Here is a 24077-nt window from a genome sequence, read left to right on the forward strand (position 1 = left end):
TGAGATCCTTTTCTTCAGCATGTTCAAAGAAATACAGAACATATTCCTGATATGAAGAAGTGTGCATGCACACGAAAGCTCATACCAAGAACAAACTTAGTTGGTCTCTAAGGTGTTAGGAAGGAATTTTTTAAATTTGTTTTTACTATGGCAGACCAACACGGCTACCTACCTGTAACTAGAACATATTCCTGATAAGTCTGATAACACTGATAACCCTTTTTTCTAAAGCCTATGATCCTTTCTAGGTTCCAAGGCAAACAAAGGTAACTTATGAGTCTATAACAGTTTTCCCTCCTCATTTGTGTTTGCTCCCTTTCAAGATCTCCTGATAATCCTGCGGAAGATCATCCTATTTTAAAAAACCAGAATAAAATACATTAGGTACATCTAGACCGTGAGGTGGAATTCAGCTGAGTACTGGAAAATTTAGGTTGGGCAGTTAAAAGCTTTTGCTGCTCTAGGGAACCAAACCTGCTTCGCCTCAAAATCAGTCTTTTTGTTGTAAGGAAAGTGATGGGGAAATGTATAGCTATATTATTATTATTATTTATGCAACATCATATAACCACTCCACAAACAAATCAAGATGGATGTTTTATAAACAGGTAGTCTGAAAGTGATGGCTGACATTTCCATTCTGTGAAGAATATATGCCTCCCCCCCCCCTGCAGAGCTGGCCTACTATTAGGCAGAGAGGTAGGCTCAGGCTGCAAATGGTTAGTTATTTAATTTTCTTATCGCTGTGTTTTTGCTGTCAGCAAGTTGAGCAGGTGAGGTACATAAAGGGGAAAAAACAACCTAGGTGGCATTGGCTTCTATGTATCTTGACTTCAGGGAGTCACTGTTTTGGTGTTCCACCTCAGGCAGCAAAATGTCTTGGGCAGGCTCTGCCGCTTCCTTTCACGCTTCCAGGAACAGCCTCTCCAGCTTGCTACACTGGGTGGAAAGGCTGCTTTTATACCTCAAAACTCCCCAGTCCTGTTGATCTCTCTGCCCGTTCTCCTCACCTTGAAGCAGTCGCTTGTATGGAACAGTGCACACACTGTCAAGGGCGGATAAAGGTGGTTAGCAGCCCTGGTACAGTTCCCAAAACAGGGCTCAAACACCTTTATAAGGGCATAAACATTTATGGACTATCAAACATACACACACACACACACAACCCCCTGAGTGTATGCGGTTTTCACAACTTTCAGCAAACTGCAATTATCATTATTATTGTTTTGCCAAACTTGATAAGCAAAAGGAAAATACTCTGAGCAAGTGCACAACTCCTGGTTGGTTATGCTCTTTTCATGCATTTCGGAGTGGGGGGAGCAAAACCACACAGACTGCTTTTTGCACTAAATAGGCCGGGCGCAGGAGCGTTAGGGGCAGGGCAGGGGGCGGCTGCCCCGGGTGCCATTCCAAAAGGGTTGTGTGTGACAAAATGCTGTTTCCCCCCGGGATGCGCGCCTCCGCGCGCCAGAGGTGAAGCAATCTGCTCCGGTACCTGGAGCGGCGCTCGTCCCGGAGGACAGTGCGCCACGTCCCCAGGATTCACAGCACGCCCCCTGGGACGAGCGCCGCTCCGGATGCTGGAGCAGGTTGCTTCACCTTCCCAGGACCGGAATGAGGGGCAAAGTGCGATGGCTGCTTCACTCGGCAGTATATCGCAAGTGAAACTGCTGCTGCACTTGACTCTCTCCAGCTGGCGCTGGTAACTGAGGGACTCAGGAGCAGCAGCCTGCTCCACCCTCGTTACCAGCACAGGGGGAGAAACAAGCTGCATTGGCAAGGTGCTAATACAATTTGCTCCTCCCTCCTCTTCTTTAAACTTTTCAGCTGAGGAGCGCACGGTTGCCGTTGCCAGGCTCAGCTAACCAGTTTTATGGCGTCTCTGCCCTGCCAATGGCTTGAACGAGCCAGCGGTGGGGTGGGGACTCCGTGAAACTGCTCCACTTGAGGGGTGAGCAGTTGCCGCTCCCCTCCGTTGAGCAGTTAACAGAGCCCCCAGTCCGCTGCTGGCTTGCGGGGTGGGGGCTCCTTTAAAATGCTCCCACCCCCCAGCTACAGGGAGTCCTGGTGCTTCTCCTGTTTGCTTGCAAGCTGGAGACACATCGGAGCTCTCTCAGCTGGGGGTTAGGATGCCTCCTGAGCGGCATCAGAGCTGTTCAGCTGGGGGGCGGGAGGCTTCTTCCACCCCTCAGCTGAGCAGTTCAGCGAAGGCCCCCCCCCCCCGATGCGCTTCAGCTCGGACTTGAACCTGAGAGGCATCATGTAGAGATGGCCCATGTATCTCGAAGGAAGCAGCCGAGATAAATTCCAGTCATCGTGATATATCAGTATTTAGCTGCTGATACATTGTGATGTTAAAAAACGAAGTATCGCCCGGCCCTAGCACTAAACTAAATCATTAGAGGGTGTGGCAATTTGCTTAGCTGTTTCCCCTGTTGGACTTCCAAGATGAGACATGAATCCTAACCTCATAAGGCAAGATTCACTGAAAACCCTTCCTACAAGCAGTGCAGGAGTCATCTAAACTTGATAGCCCTTGAAAGCAATTAGAAGTTCTTTTCACTTAAAAGTATGGAGCAAACTCTCTCTGCCCCCTCCAATCACAATAAACTGTGTCAAGAGGTTTTTTGTTTTGTTTTGTTTTTGCCCAATTCCAACTCACTTGCCATCCAGCAACTCTTTCACAAGTTTCCCCCCTGCCAGCAAGCAGGCCCCGGTCGGTCGCAAGCAGAGACTGGGTGATCAGTGGATCATCACTGTGGCTTTCACAAGATAAGTGAGTCCCTGCCAGGGGATGGTGCCGTGGACCCCCTGGGTGTGTTCCATGGACCCCCAGGGGTCCCCAGACCCCCTAAGTGGGAACCAGGATCATTGGTGCAGGATAAACATTCATACAGGAATTTATGTCAGGAACGCAAACAGTCAATGGACTCCATAATCTTTTTGCTGACGTGTGTAAAGAACAAGATTGTTGTTGTTTAGTTGTTTAGTCGTGTCCGACTCTTCATGACTCCATGGACCAGAGCACGCCAGGCAAGATTAGAGACAGACAAAATGAAGAACTGGCTTTCTATATGATTGCAACAATAATATGGCACCATAAAAACTAACATTTCTGTTCTGTTCTGTTCTGTTTAGTATATGGTTGACATTACTTAGATGTTATGTACTAAATAAAGGAAACCGGGTTATCAGTGGTTATTCAAGAGTTATCAGTGTTTTCTGGACACCTAGTAGGGATGAGTGAGTTTGTCAGTTTGGGGTTTGTTGCTTTCCCCCCAATCTTAAATTCAAGTTCTCCACATTTCCACATCAGCACGCAGTTTTATTTTATCTTGTTTTTAAAATTCATCAGTATTTTAATGCCACTTTCGGTTACGTATACAGATGCAATTTCGCCTAATATGCACATTCTTGCAAAGCATTGCTCCCCAATATAATGTATTTTCACTAATCCTAGAATTGTAGAGTTGGAAGGTACCCCCAAGGGTCATCTAGTCCAACCCTGGAAAGGTTCAGATTTTGAGCCAAACTAAATGTTCACGTAAATGTGCAGCTGAAGCCAATAAAAATCTTGAAGTTTGACTATAGAGCTGGGTTTTTTGTTTTTTGTTTACATTTTCCACTCTGATCCCTGACTTCAAAGGTTGAGCAATCCTCTGTAGGATTATTGCCAGTCCTTTATGCAGCTTTCATTTAAGTCTAATTTCATTTAATTCCCTATTAAATAGGTAGGTTACCCAACCAGGATTACTGTTCTGTACTCAGGCCTAGTTTATCTCTGTGTTCTACCATTATGAAGAGCCTTTTGTTCATGTGTTATCAGATTATGCTCAAAAGCCTGGATTACTTTTGACATGAAAGTACATCCACAATTACCCTATTTCAGAACGGCTTCACTTGTTTCTTGAACAAAGAGAGAGGGTGCGGATTAACAGCAGATCCTCACGGATTTTCTAAGTGTTGACACCCAAGCCCACAAACTGCAACATCTCAAAGAGAAGATCTCAACTCGGAGTTCTACTTGCTCTTTGCAAATTTTGTTGTCTCTGAGGAAACATAGGTCAATTCTAGGGTTGACACCTTTGGTCGGGCAAAATAAAGGACAGGTCGGAGGGGAATTGGGGGAAGCGGGAGCTAAAATTACTTTACCTGGTGCAGAAATGACTTCAAACTCTCTCTCCCACAACTCCACCAGACCAGGCCCATGCAAACCCCCTCTCTCGTTCTCCGACTCACCAGCCTGTATTGAATTTCTCTTGCGGGCGTAGCACAACAAATCCACTCTTTTATTTCTAAAAATGGACATTTTGCAGTTTGGAAAGTGGCAGGGGAACACACCGAAAAGTGTGGGATGAATAAAGGATTAATGAGCAGTTGTATGAACACCACCCATGCTCATGACAAACATTTTGCTATGAAGCAATTAAGCCTAGGAAGATTTCAATAAACCTTAAAATGAAGAATTTGCAGTATTCAAATAACTGACGTTCTGAATATGACACTAACATTCCTATCATAGCTGCTGCTGCTGCTCTGTGATTATTTCATTTGGGTGGAGTTCACCTGTCCTAGTGTCTCCCCGCTTGCCTTTCGTTCTCCTATGTTTGCATATGGCTCTAGAACAGAGGTGGTACATTAAGTTAAATTCAGCCACTGAAGCCATTGCTAATGGCCCATCTCTCAGGCAATCTCCTGAACCCTAGAAGCCAAGTCCCGCTATTAAGAATCTGACATCCAGTTTAACTCTCCAAGCATGGATTAAATTCTAACACTTACTAAATCCAGGGATTATGGGTGTCTGTCACCCACAATCTCATGGCAATAGAGGGCAGGGGCTTTAAGGCTCCCATCCTAAGAACATTCATTTGGAAATAAACAACATTCATATTAGATAACTTATTTCCAGATTAGGGCTTCTGCCCAAACCCCATTATGTGGGGTTGTGGGGAGGGGAGTGTCAGATAGAGCAGAAGTGTCTCTCTGCTTACTTCTGCTGGCTCAGCCAGCTTCCTGCCAACTGCTGCTGACAGAATGAGTTTGTGGGCAGCTGAAAGGCTCGCTGGCAGTTTTCCTGCCAGCACAGCTTGGTGGAAAACCCCGAAATGGAACATCCTGAAGGTGGGGCTCAGCTGGCCCAAGGTCTAAAGGTAAAGGTAAAGGGACCCCTGACCATTAGGTCCAGTCGTGTCCGACTCTGGGGTTGCGGCGCTCATCTCGCGTTCATGGCCGAGGGAGCCGGTGTACAGCTTCTGGGTCATGTGGCCAGCATGACAAAGCCGCTTCTGGCAAACCAGAGCAGCGCACGGAAACGCCATTTACCTTCCTGCCAGAGCAGTACCTATTTATCTACTTGCACGTTGACGTGCTTTCGAACTGCTAGGTGGGCAAGAGCCGGGACCGAGCAATGGGAGCTCACCCCGTCACTGGGATTCGAACCGCCAACCTTCTGATCAGCAAGCCCTAGGCTCAGTGGTTAAACCCACAGCGCCACCCAAGTCCCGTGGCCCAAGGTCTACTAGATCCTAAATTGCTCTCACAGCCAGTGCCACTGGGCCCAATCCTCCTGCTGCTCCCCCTGCTTCTGCCGCTGTGGATGTGGGGATGGTTCTTCTGCTCTACAGAACCTCAGCAACAACAGCAGCAAAAACAAGCAAAGAAATAAAAATTGTGTGTCTCTGCCCCTGTTCTTAATCTGAGAAGCAACTCTTGAAATGCGCTGCATTAATTTGTCAAGCTCAATCTGTGTGTGTGTGTGTGTGTGTACCAGGAAGTTGCGGGATGCCTTCGAGCTCCCTGATTAGCCGTGAACAGCTCCTTCTGGTGATGTAACGCTTGTAGCACAATAACTTTGCTGGAGAGTCTCCCTCTCTTTTTCTCTCAGCAAACTGGTCTCACAGGTTTCGGAAAGCTGTGCTAAGAAAGCAGTAGTTATCATCTGAAATCGACGCCAGACTCCTAATTATTCATTTAAAGAGAACCACTGAACAGCATCAGTAAGGTTTTTTTGTTTTGTTTTGTTTTTTTGTTAATCTATCCAATAGGCGTTTCTTGCTACGCCTACCATGTAGAAGGAAACAATGTTCTTCTCATGACAGGATGGTACAAATATGCATTCATTTGTCAGAGCACATTTTTGCATGATTTCTTCCTCTCTCTCTCTTTTTCAGGCCCTTGGCCCCATTCCACCTTCACTCGCCTCACTAATAACCCAGTCCAGATGCAAAAGGCTATCGTGTTTATTTCTGATCAGTTATGGTTTATTCTCTCCAAAAGTGAGAGAGAAAATGTGATCCTAACATCCAAGATGTAGGTCTACCAGGTTTGCATGTTCAGCACACTGCCTTACGGTTGTGAGTCATGGGCAACCTACAACCACCAGGAGCGATGCCTCAATGCATTCCACATGCGCTGCGGCAGGAAGATTTTGGGCATCACATTGCAGGACAGAGTTTCCAAAAAAAGAGAGATGTGCTCTCCCAAGCCCACATTACCAGCACGTTTGCACTTCTCTCTCAGTGACGTCTACGCTGGCTTGGCCATGCCCACAAAATGGAAGATGGCAGGATCCCCAAGGATGTGCTGGCTTCTGGCACCAGGCCCATTGGCAGACCAACTCTGTGTGACATGAAGGCTGGCAAGATCATTCCCTCGCCGTGTGGGAATCCCTTGCAGATGACCACAGTGCCTAGATACAGCACTGACCTAAGGAGGCATGAGCACACTGGGAGGTGTGCAGAAAGAAGAAACACCATGGCATACCTGCATCAACACAACTGGATGCCTTCATCTGCCCTAACTCAGTGGCAGACTTTGCTATAATGGTATCCTGAGCTAGGCCAAAATGTGGTGCCCCCCACCCCTAGCCCTCATGGATCCTAAAATCCTCTCACCTCCTTCCCAAAGCTGGGCAAGCGCTAATTAGACTTTGGGAAGGAGATGGGAGGACTCTGGGACTATGCCAAAGCCCTCACACTTCCTTCCCGTTGCCGGACAAGTGCTTTTTGGGAAGTCTCTCTGCTCAGCGCCCAGCGTGGGGGAACCAATCGCGCTGCCCTAGAACCATCTCTGTCCAGCTGCAACATAACATGTCTCTCCCATATCTACAGCCACAGCAGGTACTGTAACTCTCCATCGCTTTGACTTCGCTCCCACAGATGCACTCTTCCATCAGTCTCCTGAGACTGATGGATGCCAACAACAACCAGTTGCCCTTAATTTAACCAATGCTGTGACAAAACATCTTTGTGACATTGCGTACTCGCAGGTATGCCTCTCCTTTTCCAGTGGAAGGAGCAGCCCTGCCATTGGGCAACGTGAAGTAGCTGCCTCAGGTGGCAGCTGCTGTGGAAGTGACAATGAGTACCAGTGAGGTGCTGAAAAATAGAGCTATGTGTATAAAACAGCTTTTGCTTTTGCCCTCTGAGGTGATCTGCTGTCCTCTGAGGTAATCTGCTGTCCTCTGGTACAGTGGGAAAAGAAGTCTCACTACCAGCAAAGAAGTTAGTTTCAATAGCCAAATCCAGTCAACAGAAGTTGGGGCAGGGGGAAACTTGACCTTTACCTCAGGCAGCAAAATATATTGGCCCAGCATTGTACAAACACAGAAAATGGACCTTAACCTAGCGGCTTCTACTAGTTGGTCCAACTAAACATGAGGAAGAACTTTCTGGCCGTAAGAGCTGTTCGACAGTGGAACAGTCTCCCTCGGGAGGTTGTGGACTCTCATTCCTTGGAGGCTTTTAAGCAGTGGTCGGATGGCCACCTGTCATGGATGCTTTAGATTAGATTCCTGCATTGCAAGGGGTTGGAATAGATGATTCTCGGGGTCCCTTCCAACTCAACAATTCTATGAATCTATGATTCTAGGGCCTTGTTGCTGTTTGTGGTAAACCCATCTTCTGCAAACCACTCACGTTCCTGATTCCTGGAGCGTGCTGTTCAAAGATGGGCAAGCCACCTGAGTTGCCAGGTAGGCATTGGGCTGTCCTGGCATTGGTGGGCATCCTGAGGTAAAGTTCTTAACCCGAGGTACTATTTCTGGGTTAGCAGAGTCTGTAACCTGAAGCGTCTGTAACCCAAGGTACCACTGTATATGGTTAAAATGTATTGAAAATGCATATTTTAGGATGAAATGTGTATGCAGTTAAGTATTTTTTTGGGGGGGGGGGGTGAATTTTCGTGTATTAAAAAAAATCCAGATTGATGCAGGCTTTGACTTATGACTGACAATGTGTGAAATTTATATGGGTGGGAAATAGAACAGGTTGTTTCATTGAACATGCTAAGGAAGCTGGGCTGCCAACCGGGCTCCTCTTTGCTGCGCTAGTCAGGGAAATGGATGTAACCTGGTGTGGCGGCCATTTTCCTCAGCAGCCCAGCCAGGGAAGTGGGGTGGCGAGTCTCTCTGGGTGGTAACAGCAGCACACACACACACACACACAACACACTCCCTTCTTGTGGAAAACAAAGATTAATGGTTAAATAATAGATTCACGGGAGTGGGAAATCCACTCATTTTTTTCTCTTTTCAAGCAACGAGGAATCCACCCAGAATCCACCCAAGAGGGTCAACCAGGCACACGGGGCAAAAACTGGTCAGCTGGGATCTTGGAATGCAAAGCTGAAAATGACTAGAAATAATTATCTTAAATGTTATGGAAAGCAGCAGTTTGGAGGAGGGTTTGGAGCTGGAAAGAAGGAAGGAAAGTTCTCCTCAGGTGTCATTGTTCATATCGCATCTCCGGATTCATTCCTCTTTCATCATTCATCTAAAATACAGGTGGATCACATCAGGACACAGGAAGCTTTGGGTAATTGTCTCGTACAGGTGAAAAACATAAACTCTCTCAACCCCACCCCCCCACCCCCTGTACCATATCCACTCCCTGGGATGTCTGGGAGCTTGGCTGTGGGAATCTGAGATGGAAGAATTACCTGAGAGCAGGTAGCTGTCATCTCTCTACCACCCCCCACATTACTGTTTTAGGAAGTTTGGGGTGTTTCAGGCAGCTGCTCCTGCAAATGCTCAGTGGCAGCAAAGAACAAGGGACAGGGGACAGAAATATATTTTCTCCTCATCCTCCACCACTCCCCCTAAAAAACCACAACTGGCCATCTTTCTCCAGCTGTTGCTGTGGACTGGGAGGCTCAAACAACGATCATTTTATAAAATGTGCCAAGCCTTTTCTACTTGGAAGCTGCATCCTCTGCAACTAGGGTTGCCAGAGTGTAAAAAATTATGCACGTTATAGAGAAAGTGGACAGATAAACTTTTTTTTTTTTTGCTGCCTCATAACACAAAATGTCATGGGCATTCAGCGCAGCTCATTTGATCCTTAGGACACCCCTATTTTCATTGAAGAAATGTTGGAGGCTATGGAGTGATGCGACCCCTGAGCCAAGGAGATAAGTAAATATACAACCTTCAGAAGACATCTCAAGGCAGCCCTCTATAGGGATGTTTTTTTAAAAAAAAGTTTAATGTTTTCTTATGTTTTTAAATATATTGGAAGTCGCCCAGAGTGGCTGGGGCAACCCAGTCAGATGGGAGGGGTATAAATAATAACAATAATAACAATAACAGCAGCAACAACAACAACAGCAGCAACAATTGCTCCTATTTTCATCAGAGAAATGTTGGAGGGTATGGCTCTGCTTTCTCTGCAGAACCAGCAGGGGTGGGGTTTGGATTGCACTCTAAAGCAGACTTTTGTCCCTGCCCCCTTAAAAAAAAATATGATGGCATTGCTGTCGCATCAATCAACTTTAGATCAGGCTGTGACATAGTAGTGTATTCCGGCCTAACAATAAATGATAAAGCACAATGCAATAAATGATAAAGCACAAGAAACGATAAAGCAACAGGTAAAACTGGGTCTCCTTGAAGGGGTTGGGTGGGAGAAGATATTGCTTAATCCATTACTCTTTTGATTTTGAGTGGGGAAGTGACCGAGGGCTTATTCACACTTACCTTTTGCCCTGCTCTTGCCAAACACGGGGCCACACTTAAAAGTTCCATGTCCAAGCGGTTTGTTTGTTTGTTTGTTTTTGCCCTGGAGCTTTCCCTCCTCAAATTGCCATTTGCTCTGATTGAGCTTTAAAGAGCAGGTTTTCACAGGGAAAGCTCTGGAGCAAGCAAAAGGGGAGCACTCAGACACAGAGCTTTAAAGCAATGGACCATGCCTGGAAAGAGTGGAAGAAAGGTAAGCCCTGAAATTGAAAGATCCCATATTTGACTCATTCCAAGGCAGGACGCTATGCATACAGACATACATACCTACATAATAGAGATCAGCCTTTACCAGCATTCTTGAGAGGCCCATCTTTACTATCCTGGCATCAGCTGCCTCATTATGCCAGCTAATGCTAATGCTGCAAAAACTGTGTCACACACTTTGCTAACACACAATGTGATAAGACATCAGTTTCAGCAATAAATATTCAGCACAAAATTCTGCAGCACTATGGGTATCAACCTACACACAATGCAAATCAGTTTCCAGAGATATGCTTACATCCTGTCCTTTACTTCCTCCCAGAAGATCGTTTCTGCACATAATAACCACAAGCATAGGTGCCAACTCCTAGTGGCCAAGGGGGCTTTGGGCCCCCCCCCATGAAATATTTGAGGATGGGGGCAGGCCCATTGATGGGCATTACCAATCAAATGGTGTGCATACACCATGTCATGTGATTGATTATGTGGGCATGGCTTACCTGCCCCCCAATATTTTATTCAAGTTGCCACCCCTGACCACGTCAGTCGAACAGCCGATCCACCTGCCTCTCTACCTGCCCTGCACTTGATGTCCTCCATGCAGCACGGCCCTCGCTACTATATAGGATTGCGCTGTTAGTAAACATGCCGTATCTGTTCTCCCCATAACCATGTATCATCTCATGCAAACTTCTAATGTTGAGGGGAAACCTGTACATGCCTCCGCCGTAAAAAAAAAAGGCCATATCTGTACTCCCTTCCCCCAGCTTATGAAATCTAGATTTGCACTCCCTTGGGGGAAAAAATGGGCTTAACTGTCAAAGCAATACAGGAATCTCTGGTTTAGTCAGATATTCTATGTGTTTTGTTTCCCACTTCATGTATACGCTATCATTTAAAGAATGATTACTTAAGCTTTCGCAAAAGCCCGAAGGTAGAAATCAAGGTCATGAAGTACATGAAGAATCATGAATGGGCCAAAGATGAGGACACATTACCAGGTTGATATTTTGATTAAGTGCATTTTCTGGCAATGTCTTGTGCTGTCATCATGAAGGTGAGACTTTGTGGGCAGGTACTTTGAAGGAAACTTCTAGCATAGGTGCCGGGTGCAGGGGGGGGGCCTGGGTGCTCCAGCCCACACAACATTTCCCATGAAAGGGCCGGGTCCCCACAATTGTTTGTGCCTGGGTCATGCGCACCAAGGAGGGATATAATACGGATATAAAATTTACAGCATGCTATGGTTTAAGAGAAAACTACATGAAAATGTTATAGGGATGATATCTAACACCAAGTAAATTGGCCAAAATGTATAAATCAAAATCGAATAAGTGTTGGAAATGCAAAGAGAAAGAAGGTGGTGTTCTTGGGGTCAGGTTAAAGCTTACTGGGAAATGATATATAATGAATTGAAAAAGATGTTTAAAATAAAAAGCAGAAGCTTTCCTTTTGGGAATTATAGGGGTGGAACTACCTAAACAGTATAGAAATTTATTCATGGACGTGACTACAGCGGCAAGAATGTTATTTGCCTAAAAATGGAAAGAAGAAGTTCCGGAGAAAGAAGAATGGATACAAAAATTTATAGACTATGCAGAAGTGGTGAAACTTACTGGAAAAATAAGAAATCAAGATAACAAACTTTTAAAAAAAGAAAAAAGAATGGAAATGGTTTGTAGAATATTTAGAAACAAATTGTAAACAGATAAGGACTTTGGATTATTGTAATAACCTGCAGTTCCGTAAGAGTATATAATTAAAGTAGATGAATAAAAGAATGTTGTTGTTGTTCAGTCGTTCAATCGTGTCCGACTCTTCGTGACCCCATGGACCAGAGCATGCCAGGCACGCCTATCCTTCACTGCCTCTCGCAGTTTGGCCAAACTCATGTTAGTAGCTTCGAGAATAAGTTAGGTTAATTTAGAATACACAGGAAATGATAAAAATAAATTTAAGGAACCACAGAAAGAGGAGGAAGGAAGTCGCCTCTCCTCTTCTTCTCTGTCCAGTGCAGGAGAGGGGCGCTGCGGCAACTCTCCACCCAAACAGAGCTGGGGCTGGGCGTGAGGCAGCTCTGGCTGCTCCATCATGATCTAGCCCAGTATAGGAAAGGGGTGGCAACACTGCCACCGCTTCCTGTCCTCCACTCTGCCCCCAGGTCAGACCTGACCCAAGAGCAAATCTGCCACTTGGAGCCAGGCTCCAATGAGGGAGCTGGGGGGGGGGGGCGGCCACCCAAAATGTGCCTGGGCATGTAACGTCAGTGTGCATAGTAGACCTGTTGATGTCAGACACCCGCTTTCCCATGGCATGCATGGCCCTGGGCACCCACGGTCCCGGGGCCAAGCCGGCAGGCCTGCCTTATAGTATGGATCCATTCTTCCTTAGGATTTATTTCTTTATGTCTGTCCGCTTTGAAAACCATGTCTGTGTGTATACACACACACACACACATTTTACATCTAAAACATGATAAAAATAGTATGCGCCGAAAAGTCCACAAAACCATTAAAAAAGCAAGAAAACAGAAAAACCACATGGCAAACCTGACTGTTCCCTTAGCTGCCAAAGCCTGCACATATAAATGTGACTTACACAATCTTGTTCTGCCACCAGGAACAGTTTTAATTTTTTTGCAGAAGATGGAATTCAGAATGAGGCTCTTCTGAGCAGAAACGGCTCAAGGTATTTTACCGCCTGAAGTGAATGACAAGAAGGTCCCTCCCCACATTCCACGTACAGACTCTGAACCAGCTGAATCTTACTTCAGAGCAACATCCTTACCTGAAGGCAGATGGCTAACTTGGGGGCACAACACTGGCTGTGAGGTACACACAGTTCAGCCTACCAATTGCTTGCTGCCCTCCTCTGCCATCTGCATCTGCTACCTGAGGTGGCCACTTCATTTTGCCTAATGGTAGGGCCAGCTCCACTGCCTAGCAATTTCAGTATTCTGAAGATACACAGCTTTGTAATCTAATAACACAAAATTTGCTCGATAAGAAGAACTTGTAGAAACATCTTCTGGCACAGAACTGGGCATATTTAAGTTCATTAAAAAAAAACCAATGGCTTTAAATATGTGCCTAAATCTGTTGCAGGTTGTGGTCACTGCCCTCCTGAAAAAATAGAGCGCACTGCCATTTTATCATTCTTTACTATGGACAAAGGAAATCTAGAGAACAGCTTCACAAACATTGTTGTTGTTGTTCAGTCGTTCAGTCATGTCCGACTCTTCGTGACCCCATGGACCAGAGCACGCCAGGCACGCCTATCCTTCACTGCCTCTCGCAGTTTGGCCAAACTCATGTTAGTAGCTTCGAGAACACTGTCCAACCATCTCATCCTCTGTCGTCCCCTTCTCCTTGTGCCCTCCATCTTTCCCAACATCAGGGTCTTTTCCAGGGAGTCTTCTCTTCTCATGAGGTGGCCAAAGTACTGGAGCCTCAACTTCAGGATCTGTCCTTCTAGTGAGCACTCAGGGCTGATTTCTTTGAGAATGGATAGGTTTGATCTTCTTGCAGTCCATGGGACTCTCAAGAGTCTCCTCCAGCACCATAATTCAAAAGCATCAATTCTTCGGCGATCAGCCTTCTTTATGGTCCAGCTCTCACTTCCGTACATTACTACTGGGAAAACCATAGCTTTAACTATACGGACCTTTGTCGGCAAGGTGATGTCTTTGCTTTTTAAGATGCTGTCTAGGTTTGTCATTGCTTTTCTCCCAAGAAGCAGGCGTCTTCTAATTTCGTGACTGCTGTCACCATCTGCAGTGATCGTGGAACCCAAAAAAGTGAAATCTCTCACTGCCTCCATTTCTTCCCCTTCTATTTGCCAGGAGGTGATGGGACCAGTGGCCATGATCTTAGTTTTTTTGATGTTGAGCTTCAGACCATATTTTGCGCTCTCCTCTTTCACCCTCATTAAAAGGTTCTTTAATTCCTCCTCACTTTCTGCCATCAAGGTAGTGTCATCAGCATATCTGAGGTTGTTGATATTTTTTCCGGCAATCTTAATTCCGGTTTGGGATTCATCCAGTCCAGCCTTTCGCATGATGAATTCTGCATATAAGTTAAATAAGCAGGGAGACAATATACAGCCTTGTCGTACTCCTTTCCCAATTTTGAACCAATCAGTTGTTCCATATCCAGTTCTAACTGTAGCTTCTTGTCCCACATAGAGATTTCTCAGGAGACAAATGAGGTGATCCGGCACTCCCATTTCTTTAAGAACTTGCCATAGTTTGTTGTGGTCGACACATTCAAATGCTTTTGTGTAGTCAATGAAGCAGAAGTAGATGTTTTTCTGGAACTCTCTAGCTTTCTCCATAATCCAGCGCATGTTTGCAATTTGGTCTCTGGTTCCTCTGCCCCTTCGAAATCCAGCTTGCACTTCTGGGAGTTCTCGGTCCACATACTGCTTAAGCCTGCCTTGTAGAATTTTAAGCATAACCTTACTAGCGTGTGAAATGAGTGCAATTGTGCGGTAGTTGGAGCATTCTTTGGCACTGCCCTTCTTTGGGATTGGGATGTAGACTGATCTTCTCCAATCCTCTGATCTTCTCCAATCCTCCAATCACAAACATTTCTAATCCACAAGTGGAACTTGCAACAAAATGCTTGGGACAGGGGATGCTGCCTCATACCAAATCAGAGCACGAGGTTTACTAGTGCTGTCCTATTTTACTAGTGCTGTCCTATTTTTAATTGTGTATCCCTCTGATGTTTTTAGTTCTATAATTTTGTATTGAGAAATATTTTTCTTCTTTCTGACTATCGGTCGAATAAAGGATTTGTATGTATGTAAATCAGAGCAGTGCCTTCGTTCAGGAGTGACTCCTCTAATTCCCCTTTTCACTCAGTTTTCCATTTTACATTCCTGAACAGTCTGGTAGCATTCCATGTCCACACTGAAGATACTAGTCCTCACTCGGCTACTTTTAGCTGTTTTCACATCTTCAGTTATTTATCTGTTATCTTGATGATTTCTGTACTGCCCTTTACACAAGCCATTGGGCAGTGTATGATTAAAACATGCAAATAAGAATCCATTAAAAGCACAGTCCATTAAAATAGTGTTCCCCAACCTTGGGTCTCCAGCTGTTTTTGGAACTACAACTCCCATCATCCCTGACCACTGGTCTCGCTAGCTAGGGATGGTGGGAGTTGTAGTGCAAAAACAGCTGAAGACATAAGGCTGGGAAACACTGCATTAAAACACAGAACAACAAATCACTAAATAACAGTTTCTAATAGCAGCAGCAGCAGCAGCAATTGCATTTCTCATTTTCCAAATGCCCTGTGGGAAAGTTGCATTTTTCGAGTACTGTACTTCTGCAAACCTCAGAATTATCTAAAACACCCAACCTCAAGATTTCCCTCAGTCTGCTGATACGCTCCTCTTGTGTGTGGGCGATATTAGTATATGGGTTCCTCCAGATCAGCTGTTTATTCAGCATTCATCCCAATCAGCATACACAAAGCTTACACCATGGTTGGGCTATGTCTGGTCTTTACTGAACATGCATTCTGATTTGCTTATAAGGTGATGAGCATTCATCCTGATATTGCGGGGTGTTTACATGACTTGCCGTTAATCACTTGCTCATCCCACGTTTTCTCCTACACTGAGGTGCATGATTGTAGAATCATAGAATTGTAGAGCTGGAAGAGACCCCAAGGGTCATCTAATTCAATCCCCTGCAATGCAGGAATCACAACTAAAGAATCCCTGACAGATGGCCATCCACCCTCTGTTTAAAAAGCTCTGATAACAGAGACAGCTCTTACTGTCAGTAAGTTCTTCCTAATGTTTAGTCGGAATCTCATTTCTGCATTGGGCTCCCTGCCCCCAAATTCCCTTAGTCCCCTTCCCAATATTTTTTAGGGAGGGGGACTAAACTTTGAGTTCCCTCTAGCCTGCTGATACCTCCCTCTTGTGTTTGGGCTGCTGTTTTGACTGTATAACTCAGAATTGTTATATAGGGAAATATCAGCATTTGTGGTGGGAGTGTCCAAAAATAGAAATGTTCTGGGGAAATGTATTTACAAAAAATATCTTTGATTACAAGGCAGACAGTGCCCATGACCCCCAGGACTGTCTCTACTTAACTTGTATAGGCGTGATATGATGCAAATTAGAAACGAAGAACTCATAACACATCTATTAACAGCTGCAAGTGCAACTATTGCAGGACATGGAAATCACTGCATTTATTAACTATGGATCAATGGCATAATGATGTAATGGCAAACAGCATAATTGTAAAAACTGACACATACATTAAAAGTTGCAAGAAGTCAAAAGAAACACAACAATTTTTGTGCAGATTGATGTGACTTTAGTGATTACACAAATATTGAGGCATATAGTAGAACAGAACTCATAGTTTACAGCACATCTGGTGTGCATGAAGTACAGATGTTGATTTTCCCTCCTTCCCCACATCCTATAAATTCCTATATGTTCTAATTGTTATGAACACAAAATACATTTTACTTATGGTCACCAGTCTAAGCAATATTCATGCAACTTACATCATTTCATATCTGTATTGACTGTAATCATTTGGGTATATATAATTTGACATAACTTTGTGACTATATTCAGAGACATTTATCTGAGTGTTTATTGTTGTTAATTTTTGCATGCCATATGCTCTAATGTAAACAAAGATATATCTCAATGCAACTATGTTAAACGGTTTAAAGATGAAAATGAATTAAAGCCACATTACCAAAAGAAACAATTAGTATATAGGATGGTTTTTATCCTGCCTCAATCCTGTCATACTGCGTCTCAGAGCACAGACTTCTCCTCTGGTATTTTGTAAAGTGTCATGCCATACCCTCCAACATTTCTCTGATGAAAATAGGGATGTTCTGTTCCATAATAATAACTTTTTTTATACCCCGTCCCTCTGACTGGGTTGCCCCAGTCACTCCAGGCAGCTTCCAACATATATAAAAACATAATAAAACATTAAACATTTAAAAACTTCCCTATACAGGGTTGCCTTCAGGTGTCTTCTAAAGGTTGTATCTCCTTGGCTCAGGGAGTGGGGCGGTGGGCGGGGGTGTCACATAACTCCATACCCTCCAACATTTATCTGGTGAAAATAGGGACATTCTGTGATCAAATCAGAAACCAGGACAGCTTCTGTAGATCTGGGACTGTCCCTAGAAAATAGGGGCACTTGAAGGGTCTGCATACACAGTGATGGATAATGATGGTTAGACTTCTTATGTTCCATACCCATATACCCCTCACTGCTACTTGGCACCATCTTTTGTGTAAAGATAATTTCTGTAGCAAAAGACACTCCTGGCCCCAAAACCACTGTTGATAAAACATGGCAACCCTGGACTTGGTAATATGGAAATTGGCCTTCTTTTAGCTATGTTGTATAGTGCCAATTGATTTTAAATTAGAATTTCGCCCTCAGATTTATTTATTTCAATCCGGAATTGCTCAGTCTTTGAAGTCCTGTTACCATTAAGTTTGAAGGTAAACTCCCATTGTTTTAACTACAAGCAGCAGGATTCAACCCTTTGCCTCTCTGCTCCCTTTGTTGTCACGGATAGATTCCTTCATTAAAATTTCTGCCCGAGGCAGAAAAAAAGAAAGAAATGCAGCGCTAGTGAATAAGTGCTGCAATATTTACATCTGTCAAGCCAACCCCTCAATCATCGCTCCACCTTACATATTATGAAGATGACACTTTTTATAAAGCACCAGCAGCAGCTGCCGCAGCCAGAAGATAATTTGAGTTGCTATTACTTTCCTGAGCCATCTCCAAGAGTCGAAAATGCAGAGACCTACAGTGTGTCAGAGACCTACTTCGTGCCACCTTACTGTAAGTCAGATCTCATTCTTAAAAATAAAGCTTTGTGCCTTAGCACATTGCTAAGGACGGGCATCTCAGATGAACATAGATGAACATGCTATTGTAGACAGATTTCACATTCAGTGTTTGAATCACGGGGTATGTGTGGTGTGGTGTGTGTGTGTGTGTGTGTGTGTAAATGTCTTTGGGGAAAGCACTGGGGATAATGGGGAGTTCTAAATAAAAGGGAAATTCTGTTTATGGCACTGAGGAAAGTTCTAAATGAAAGATGTGTGAATGCAGCCATCATCTTGGAAAAAAGGATATGGCACCAAGCACACACAATCCTATTTCCTTGATGTCTAAAATTCTATTTCCTAGTCTTCAAGTGACCGAGCCTTTCATATGCAGAGTGTTTTGAGTAGTACTTTCTTAATCATGCCAAACTGCTTATACTGGAACACTTTCCATTCAAGTTCTGCAGATGCCTGTGAAATTAAATTCACACTACGGAGGTTTTAATGGATCATCCAGTTTGTCAGTGTCACCATCAATCTCTTACCTAGTGTATATTTTTACACCATGAGAATTAGTGAAATCAGTTTCGGTTTCATGTTCTGTGTTCATAATGTTTGGCTTCTACGCACTGGAGTTTCGGATATATTTCTTTAAAATATTTCTGTTGAACATTTTCAGCATGATTACGATGTAAACAAAACTGCAACAAACTGAAAGATCTCGACGAACAATAGTGAGTTAGAATCACAGCAGGAGTTTTAAAGACTTGTTTGAAGCATATCGAACATACTAGCGAGATAGTATGCTTCCAAAATGATTTTTTGAGGGAAGGGAAGGCAATTGTGTATGGAAAGAATCTTTACTGACCTGTGAAATGTGACAGAGAGGAATCTGCTCTGACCAAATCTATGGGATAGGTACATTTGCTGTGTTCTCTTTTCTAACAACATTAATTGTTAGGTACCAAGACTGCACTGATTCTGGTAATTTCCACTGGTGGTCTAGTTCATTGCAAGCAGCTATGAATTATTACACACTTGATATAAGAGATCCTTCTTTTTATTGTCCAATGCAGTCAAAAGAGAAAGCTTGGAGTCAGACAGGAAGCATATTTTGATTTCCATTTTTGGAGTAAAATTGTGTTCGGAGAACTAGGCAACTACCTCATCAGTCTGCTGTGTGTGACAGAGGGAAATTTTCAATTTATATTGTGATCCGCAGCAAGGAGGAGGTGTTTTGTAGATATAATAAATGTTGGAATAGCAATAGAGACTGTGGTGGATGAGTTTCAAGGTGTTTTATCGCTAATGCTCTCTGGAACAGATTTAAGTGTTTGAGCTAAGGTGAAATTTTGATCAGTGTATGATGTTCGGGAGAAAAAGACAACATAGTTAATAGAATTATACATTCAATGGATTGGGTGGACAGATATATTTTTCTCCCTTTCTCCTAGTACTAGAACTCAGGGTCACCCAATGAAGTGGATTGGAAGTAGATTCAGAAAGGACAAATAGGGGTACTGTATCATTCAGTATATAATTAACTTTTGACGATGGCCACCACACTAGATTGATTTTAAAACAGGTTAATTTATTTCACAGAGGACAAGTCTATCAATGACTATTATGTACAGAAGCAGAGGCAGTATAATTCTGAAAATCAGAGGATGGGTGCATACAATGGGAAAGCTTGTAAGGGCTTCTTGGGAAAATCTGAGCAGTGACAGGGGGAACTTTCTGTAATAAGATTATCTGATCCAGTACAACTCCTGTTATGCAAGTCTGCCAGGAAAACATTCCAATCATCATATGCTATCAGAGTTATTTCTTCACTCTCTAAGCATAAGCAAAGGCGAATGTCACAAACATTTCCCAGAAATTGGAAGAGATAAAAAAACATGTACTTTCCCAATGAATACACAGCAAAAAGCATGTGGCATTGCCTCTTAGACATCGTTGTCTGCTTCTGTTCAAGAATCTCCCTCTTCTTTTCAGGATTTTGTTCACTGATCAAGGCTTTGGGTATCACTGTGTGTTGATCCTCCCCTCCCTGTTTTATTTCCAAATCTCCAAGTCAGATGTGCTACGAGACTATAATAAGCTATCACATTTTAGCTGTGTAAAATGGAACTGGTGTTTTAACGTATGACTCAAGATTTGTTGTTATGGAAGATGGTAAGGAAGCATGGAAAAGAGTTGCCCTCAAATGAAATGGATTTTGGAATATAGGGTGTGCCTGTGAAATATATAGTAATTTTCTAAACTCGTAGAACCCTATTCAGTCATCAGTCTCACCTGGTGTCTGTGAGAGAAAGGCCTCTGTGTAAATACAGTTGCGTGGACAGGTGTGGTCCCCCCAAACCCCCAGGCGACCCCTGAGCAGAATAATGACTCAAGACACATGCTATGGGGTTAAAATTGGCCACAACTTTATTAAGATTCAGATGTAGTGAGACCTTGGCGTTTATCCATCCCAGCCCCCGGCTGGGGATCTGGGAGACTTCAGGGTTATCCAGAATGTGTGGGGACTGGGCTGGCTCTGGAGAACATACGTTCAAGCAGAGAGCCCGCCCCCTGTTCGCCGCCGCTGGTGGGGGAGAGCAATGATAACCTCTTGGTGTATGGACAATGCCTCTCCCCAAGACCCCTTTAACGGGGAAACCTGGTATCATGGTCGCAAAGGGGGCATGGGTCACCACACACACACACACACACACACACACACACATTTGGGAAGATGACTAAAGGATTCCGCCCAAGGCCTGAAACCACCAAAGTTGTGACGTTTCCTTTCTGGCCCTTCAACAGCGGCCTTGACATAGCAGTGCCTGTGTGCCTGTGGAAAAGAGGTTAACCTGCAAAATAAGAGTTAATTGAGGGAGTGGAGGGTGGGAGCTCGACTGCTGCTTACAGGTAAGCTACACCTTCTATTGTGCGGGCAGGGCGGTTCCTCCCCTTACCTGGCCAATCCCCCTGGCAACGCCCTCCCAGGTGAGATTGAGCAGTTGACTGAGGTAGGCGGAGACCGCAGGTATCCAGCCTGGGGAGGATGAAGCCAGCCCGAACTACCAGGAGCTGCACTGGGTTCTAGGGGGCTGCACACGACCACGCAAAAGTCGCCTCCCAATTGATGTGGGGAGTGGTCATTTCCAAATGTGGGGAATCTTTGCAGAAGCCCAATTCCTCACCCCTTTTGCTGTTTGAAATTCCAGTAAGTCTTCCAAATTTTACAGCATAAAATGTTGATAGAACTTCACCTGCGCGTTGATTTCAAAAGTGTAGGTATAAGTTGCAGTTCAGTAAAAGTGGTAAGTTATCAGTTGTAAGAAACATGTATTACAGCTTTTATTTTAAGAGACAGACTGACCAAGTAAATTAGAACAACTGTTTTGTGCGGCCACTTCCAAACCCTATACTGTGGTTAGTTTAAACCCAGCTTCATAAACGATGATTTGAAGCTGTCTTGTTTCAAGATAAGAAAACAACAACAACACAGTTTGTCAAGGCTGAACAATATGACAAACTGTGGCTAATCAAAAATGGAAACAAATGCTCCTAAATTCCATATGGCCTCATCAGAGGAGGAGGGTGTCTGAGTCCTAGAGAGACCAGATTCATTTCCATCATGATAAACCATTGTTTATCACAATGTCCAAACTCTTCTCATAATGTCCAAACTCAGTCAGTGACTATAGTCCAAGATCATGCACTGAGTTTATGGCTGAAGCAGGGATTGTCATGACAGGCAAGAAATGGACTATCCCAGAAGTAAATCTAATAATTTATTACACCACACAATTGTCATTTATAGCTCCTAACAGCCTAGTCCTCATGCCAGGGGGATCTACTGGCGGGAACATTTCCTGAAAATTGCAACCTTAACCAGAAATTTAGTTCTTAAACTGTGCATGCTATGCATATGGTATGAGTTCTTCCTTGGAAATTTAGCTTCGTATGCTCGCTTGTGGTAGTTATTCTGAGAATGGTTGACATTGCTTTGCAATATTCTACACTTAACCCAGTGTGGCAGCACTAGACTCCTAAGCAGATGTTCTTTGGTTTGTAGAGGAGGATATATCACAGACAGCAAAAAGCCCAACATCTGCTGGTGTGTTGGATTCGGGGTGCAGATGCTGCATTTTGTTTTCCTGAAAGGCATTGCTTAAATGCCTAGTGCCAGAGAGGGAACCAAACGGGTGGACAAAATAACCTGCCAGCTTGCATTGGCAAGAAGTTCTCTTCAGTTGTGTCTTTTTGCTACACGTCCTATTCAAAATTTGCCAAGATTAGTCTGGCATGAATGAGGAAGCAGGAATTCTGCTGCCAGACTCCTCCTTCCCTGCCACTTGCAGTTATGGCAAGAATGCATTCATTCTGAAACACATTGTGCAACAAAAAAAGAGCGCTGCCTTCAGATCTTTACTAATTACTAGCCTTTGTTTTATTGCAATGGTCTACTTTGTTCATTGCTCTGATTCAGTTGGGGTGGGGGCTGCCACGTTGCAACTAGAGAACGTGAAGCCACCTTTAAATACGCAGATCAAACAGAAGGCGAGGCTGCTATTCTTCCCCCAGTGTTCTTGCCTGCCCTCCCCACACTCTCTGCAATAGGGCAAATATTCTCTGGGTTGCCTCCTGGTGACCTTAGCTTGAGTTAACGTAACCCATCTAAAGTGCTTATTTCCATCCAAGTTTTTAACTGAATCTTCAAGTTAGCTATTTGTATGTGCCGCTTGGCTCTAGGAATAAATCTTTTATCCCTTTCACCCTGTCTCTCCAAGCTCGTTCTTTGCGGAAGCCAATTTGGAGCTATGATCTGGACCTTCATCATGGTTGCAACTAGTCATCCACCAGCTTCTCCAAGCAAAGAGCAATCACCGTCACACAATGAACCTTGTCCTCTTAGCAGTTCACAAGTTTGAAACCAATAAGACACAAATGCAACCAAAATGCCAAAGGATCAATCTTTTTAAAAATTTATTTAACAAAACGTACATATGCCACTTGATTATAAGAAAGCTTCTGAGCGGTTTACCAAAACCAAGTTCCAGTGCAAAGATCAGGCTGCGTTTAAGTTCTTGCATTTCAGAAAGAGTGGATGTTTTGGGAAGTGTGAAAATGACAGGCTCGCCTTTCAATGCAAACTGAATTCAATCATCTTCCTCATCACTAATTGGGAAGCAAGGATAACCATCCACACTTTCCCATTACTGTCCATACAATACAATACCTTTATTGGCATAAAGACTGTATACAGGGATATGGACATTATGCAGGGCCATGGTTATAAGCACTGATATCCCACCTCTCAATACAAAGAAGACCTTCAGCTCAAAAACTTCCTTGTATGCTTTTCTGCTCTAGCTCTTATATTTATGAAAGTGAAAAAAGAAGCCTTTGCTCAATCCTTGCAGTTGCTGAGTGCAACATAGTTGTAATTCCCACCCTGACATCACCCCCGCCCCGTCAAGTAGAGACATTGTCAAGAGGAAATGAATTCATGCACATACTGTAAAGCTCAGCTATTGGAACCCAAGTTTATCCATGACACAGCTGCAGGGGATATGCTAACCCAAATTTACAGGCACCGGAATCTTAATACTTTGTGATTTGCAATATAGTGGTACCTCAGGTTAAGAACTTAATTCATTCTGGAGGTACGTTCTTAACCTGAAACTGTTCTTAACCTGAAGCACCACTTTAGCTAATGGGACCTCCCGCTGCCGCTGTGCCGCCAGAGCACAATTTCTGTTCTTATCCTGAAGCAAAGTTCTTAACCTGAAGCATTATTTCTGGGTTAGTGGAGTATGTAACCTGAAGCGTATGTAACCTGAAGCTTATGTAACCTGAGGTACCACTGTATTAGAAGCAGAGGCCCAAACTGTTTACTTGGTTGAACCTAGATCTTCTGAGTGCTGATTCTTTCAGTGCAATCCTTTACACGCCTGATCAGAAGTTTAATGAGTCTTACTCCCAGCTAAGTAGGTATAGATAGGCTTGCAGTTTCATTATT

At 44.0% G+C, this 24077-nt stretch overlaps 1 protein-coding gene across 1 annotated transcript in view; it reads left to right on the forward strand.

Annotated features, from left to right (window-relative positions):
- Positions 1 to 17945: 17945 nt before the first annotated feature.
- LOC117048201 (uricase-like) overlaps positions 17946 to 24077 on the forward strand; it is a 38044-nt gene continuing 31912 nt past the window's right edge. Inside the window, exon 1 of the mRNA XM_033151696.1 lies at positions 17946 to 18077. Within this exon, the coding sequence (XP_033007587.1) occupies positions 18030 to 18077 (48 nt within the window). The 5' untranslated portion in view covers positions 17946 to 18029. The remainder of the gene's footprint in view (positions 18078 to 24077) is intronic.

The sequence above is a fragment of the Lacerta agilis genome, chromosome 6, assembly GCF_009819535.1.
Source record: "Lacerta agilis isolate rLacAgi1 chromosome 6, rLacAgi1.pri, whole genome shotgun sequence".
Classification (NCBI taxonomy): Eukaryota; Metazoa; Chordata; class Lepidosauria; order Squamata; family Lacertidae; genus Lacerta; species Lacerta agilis.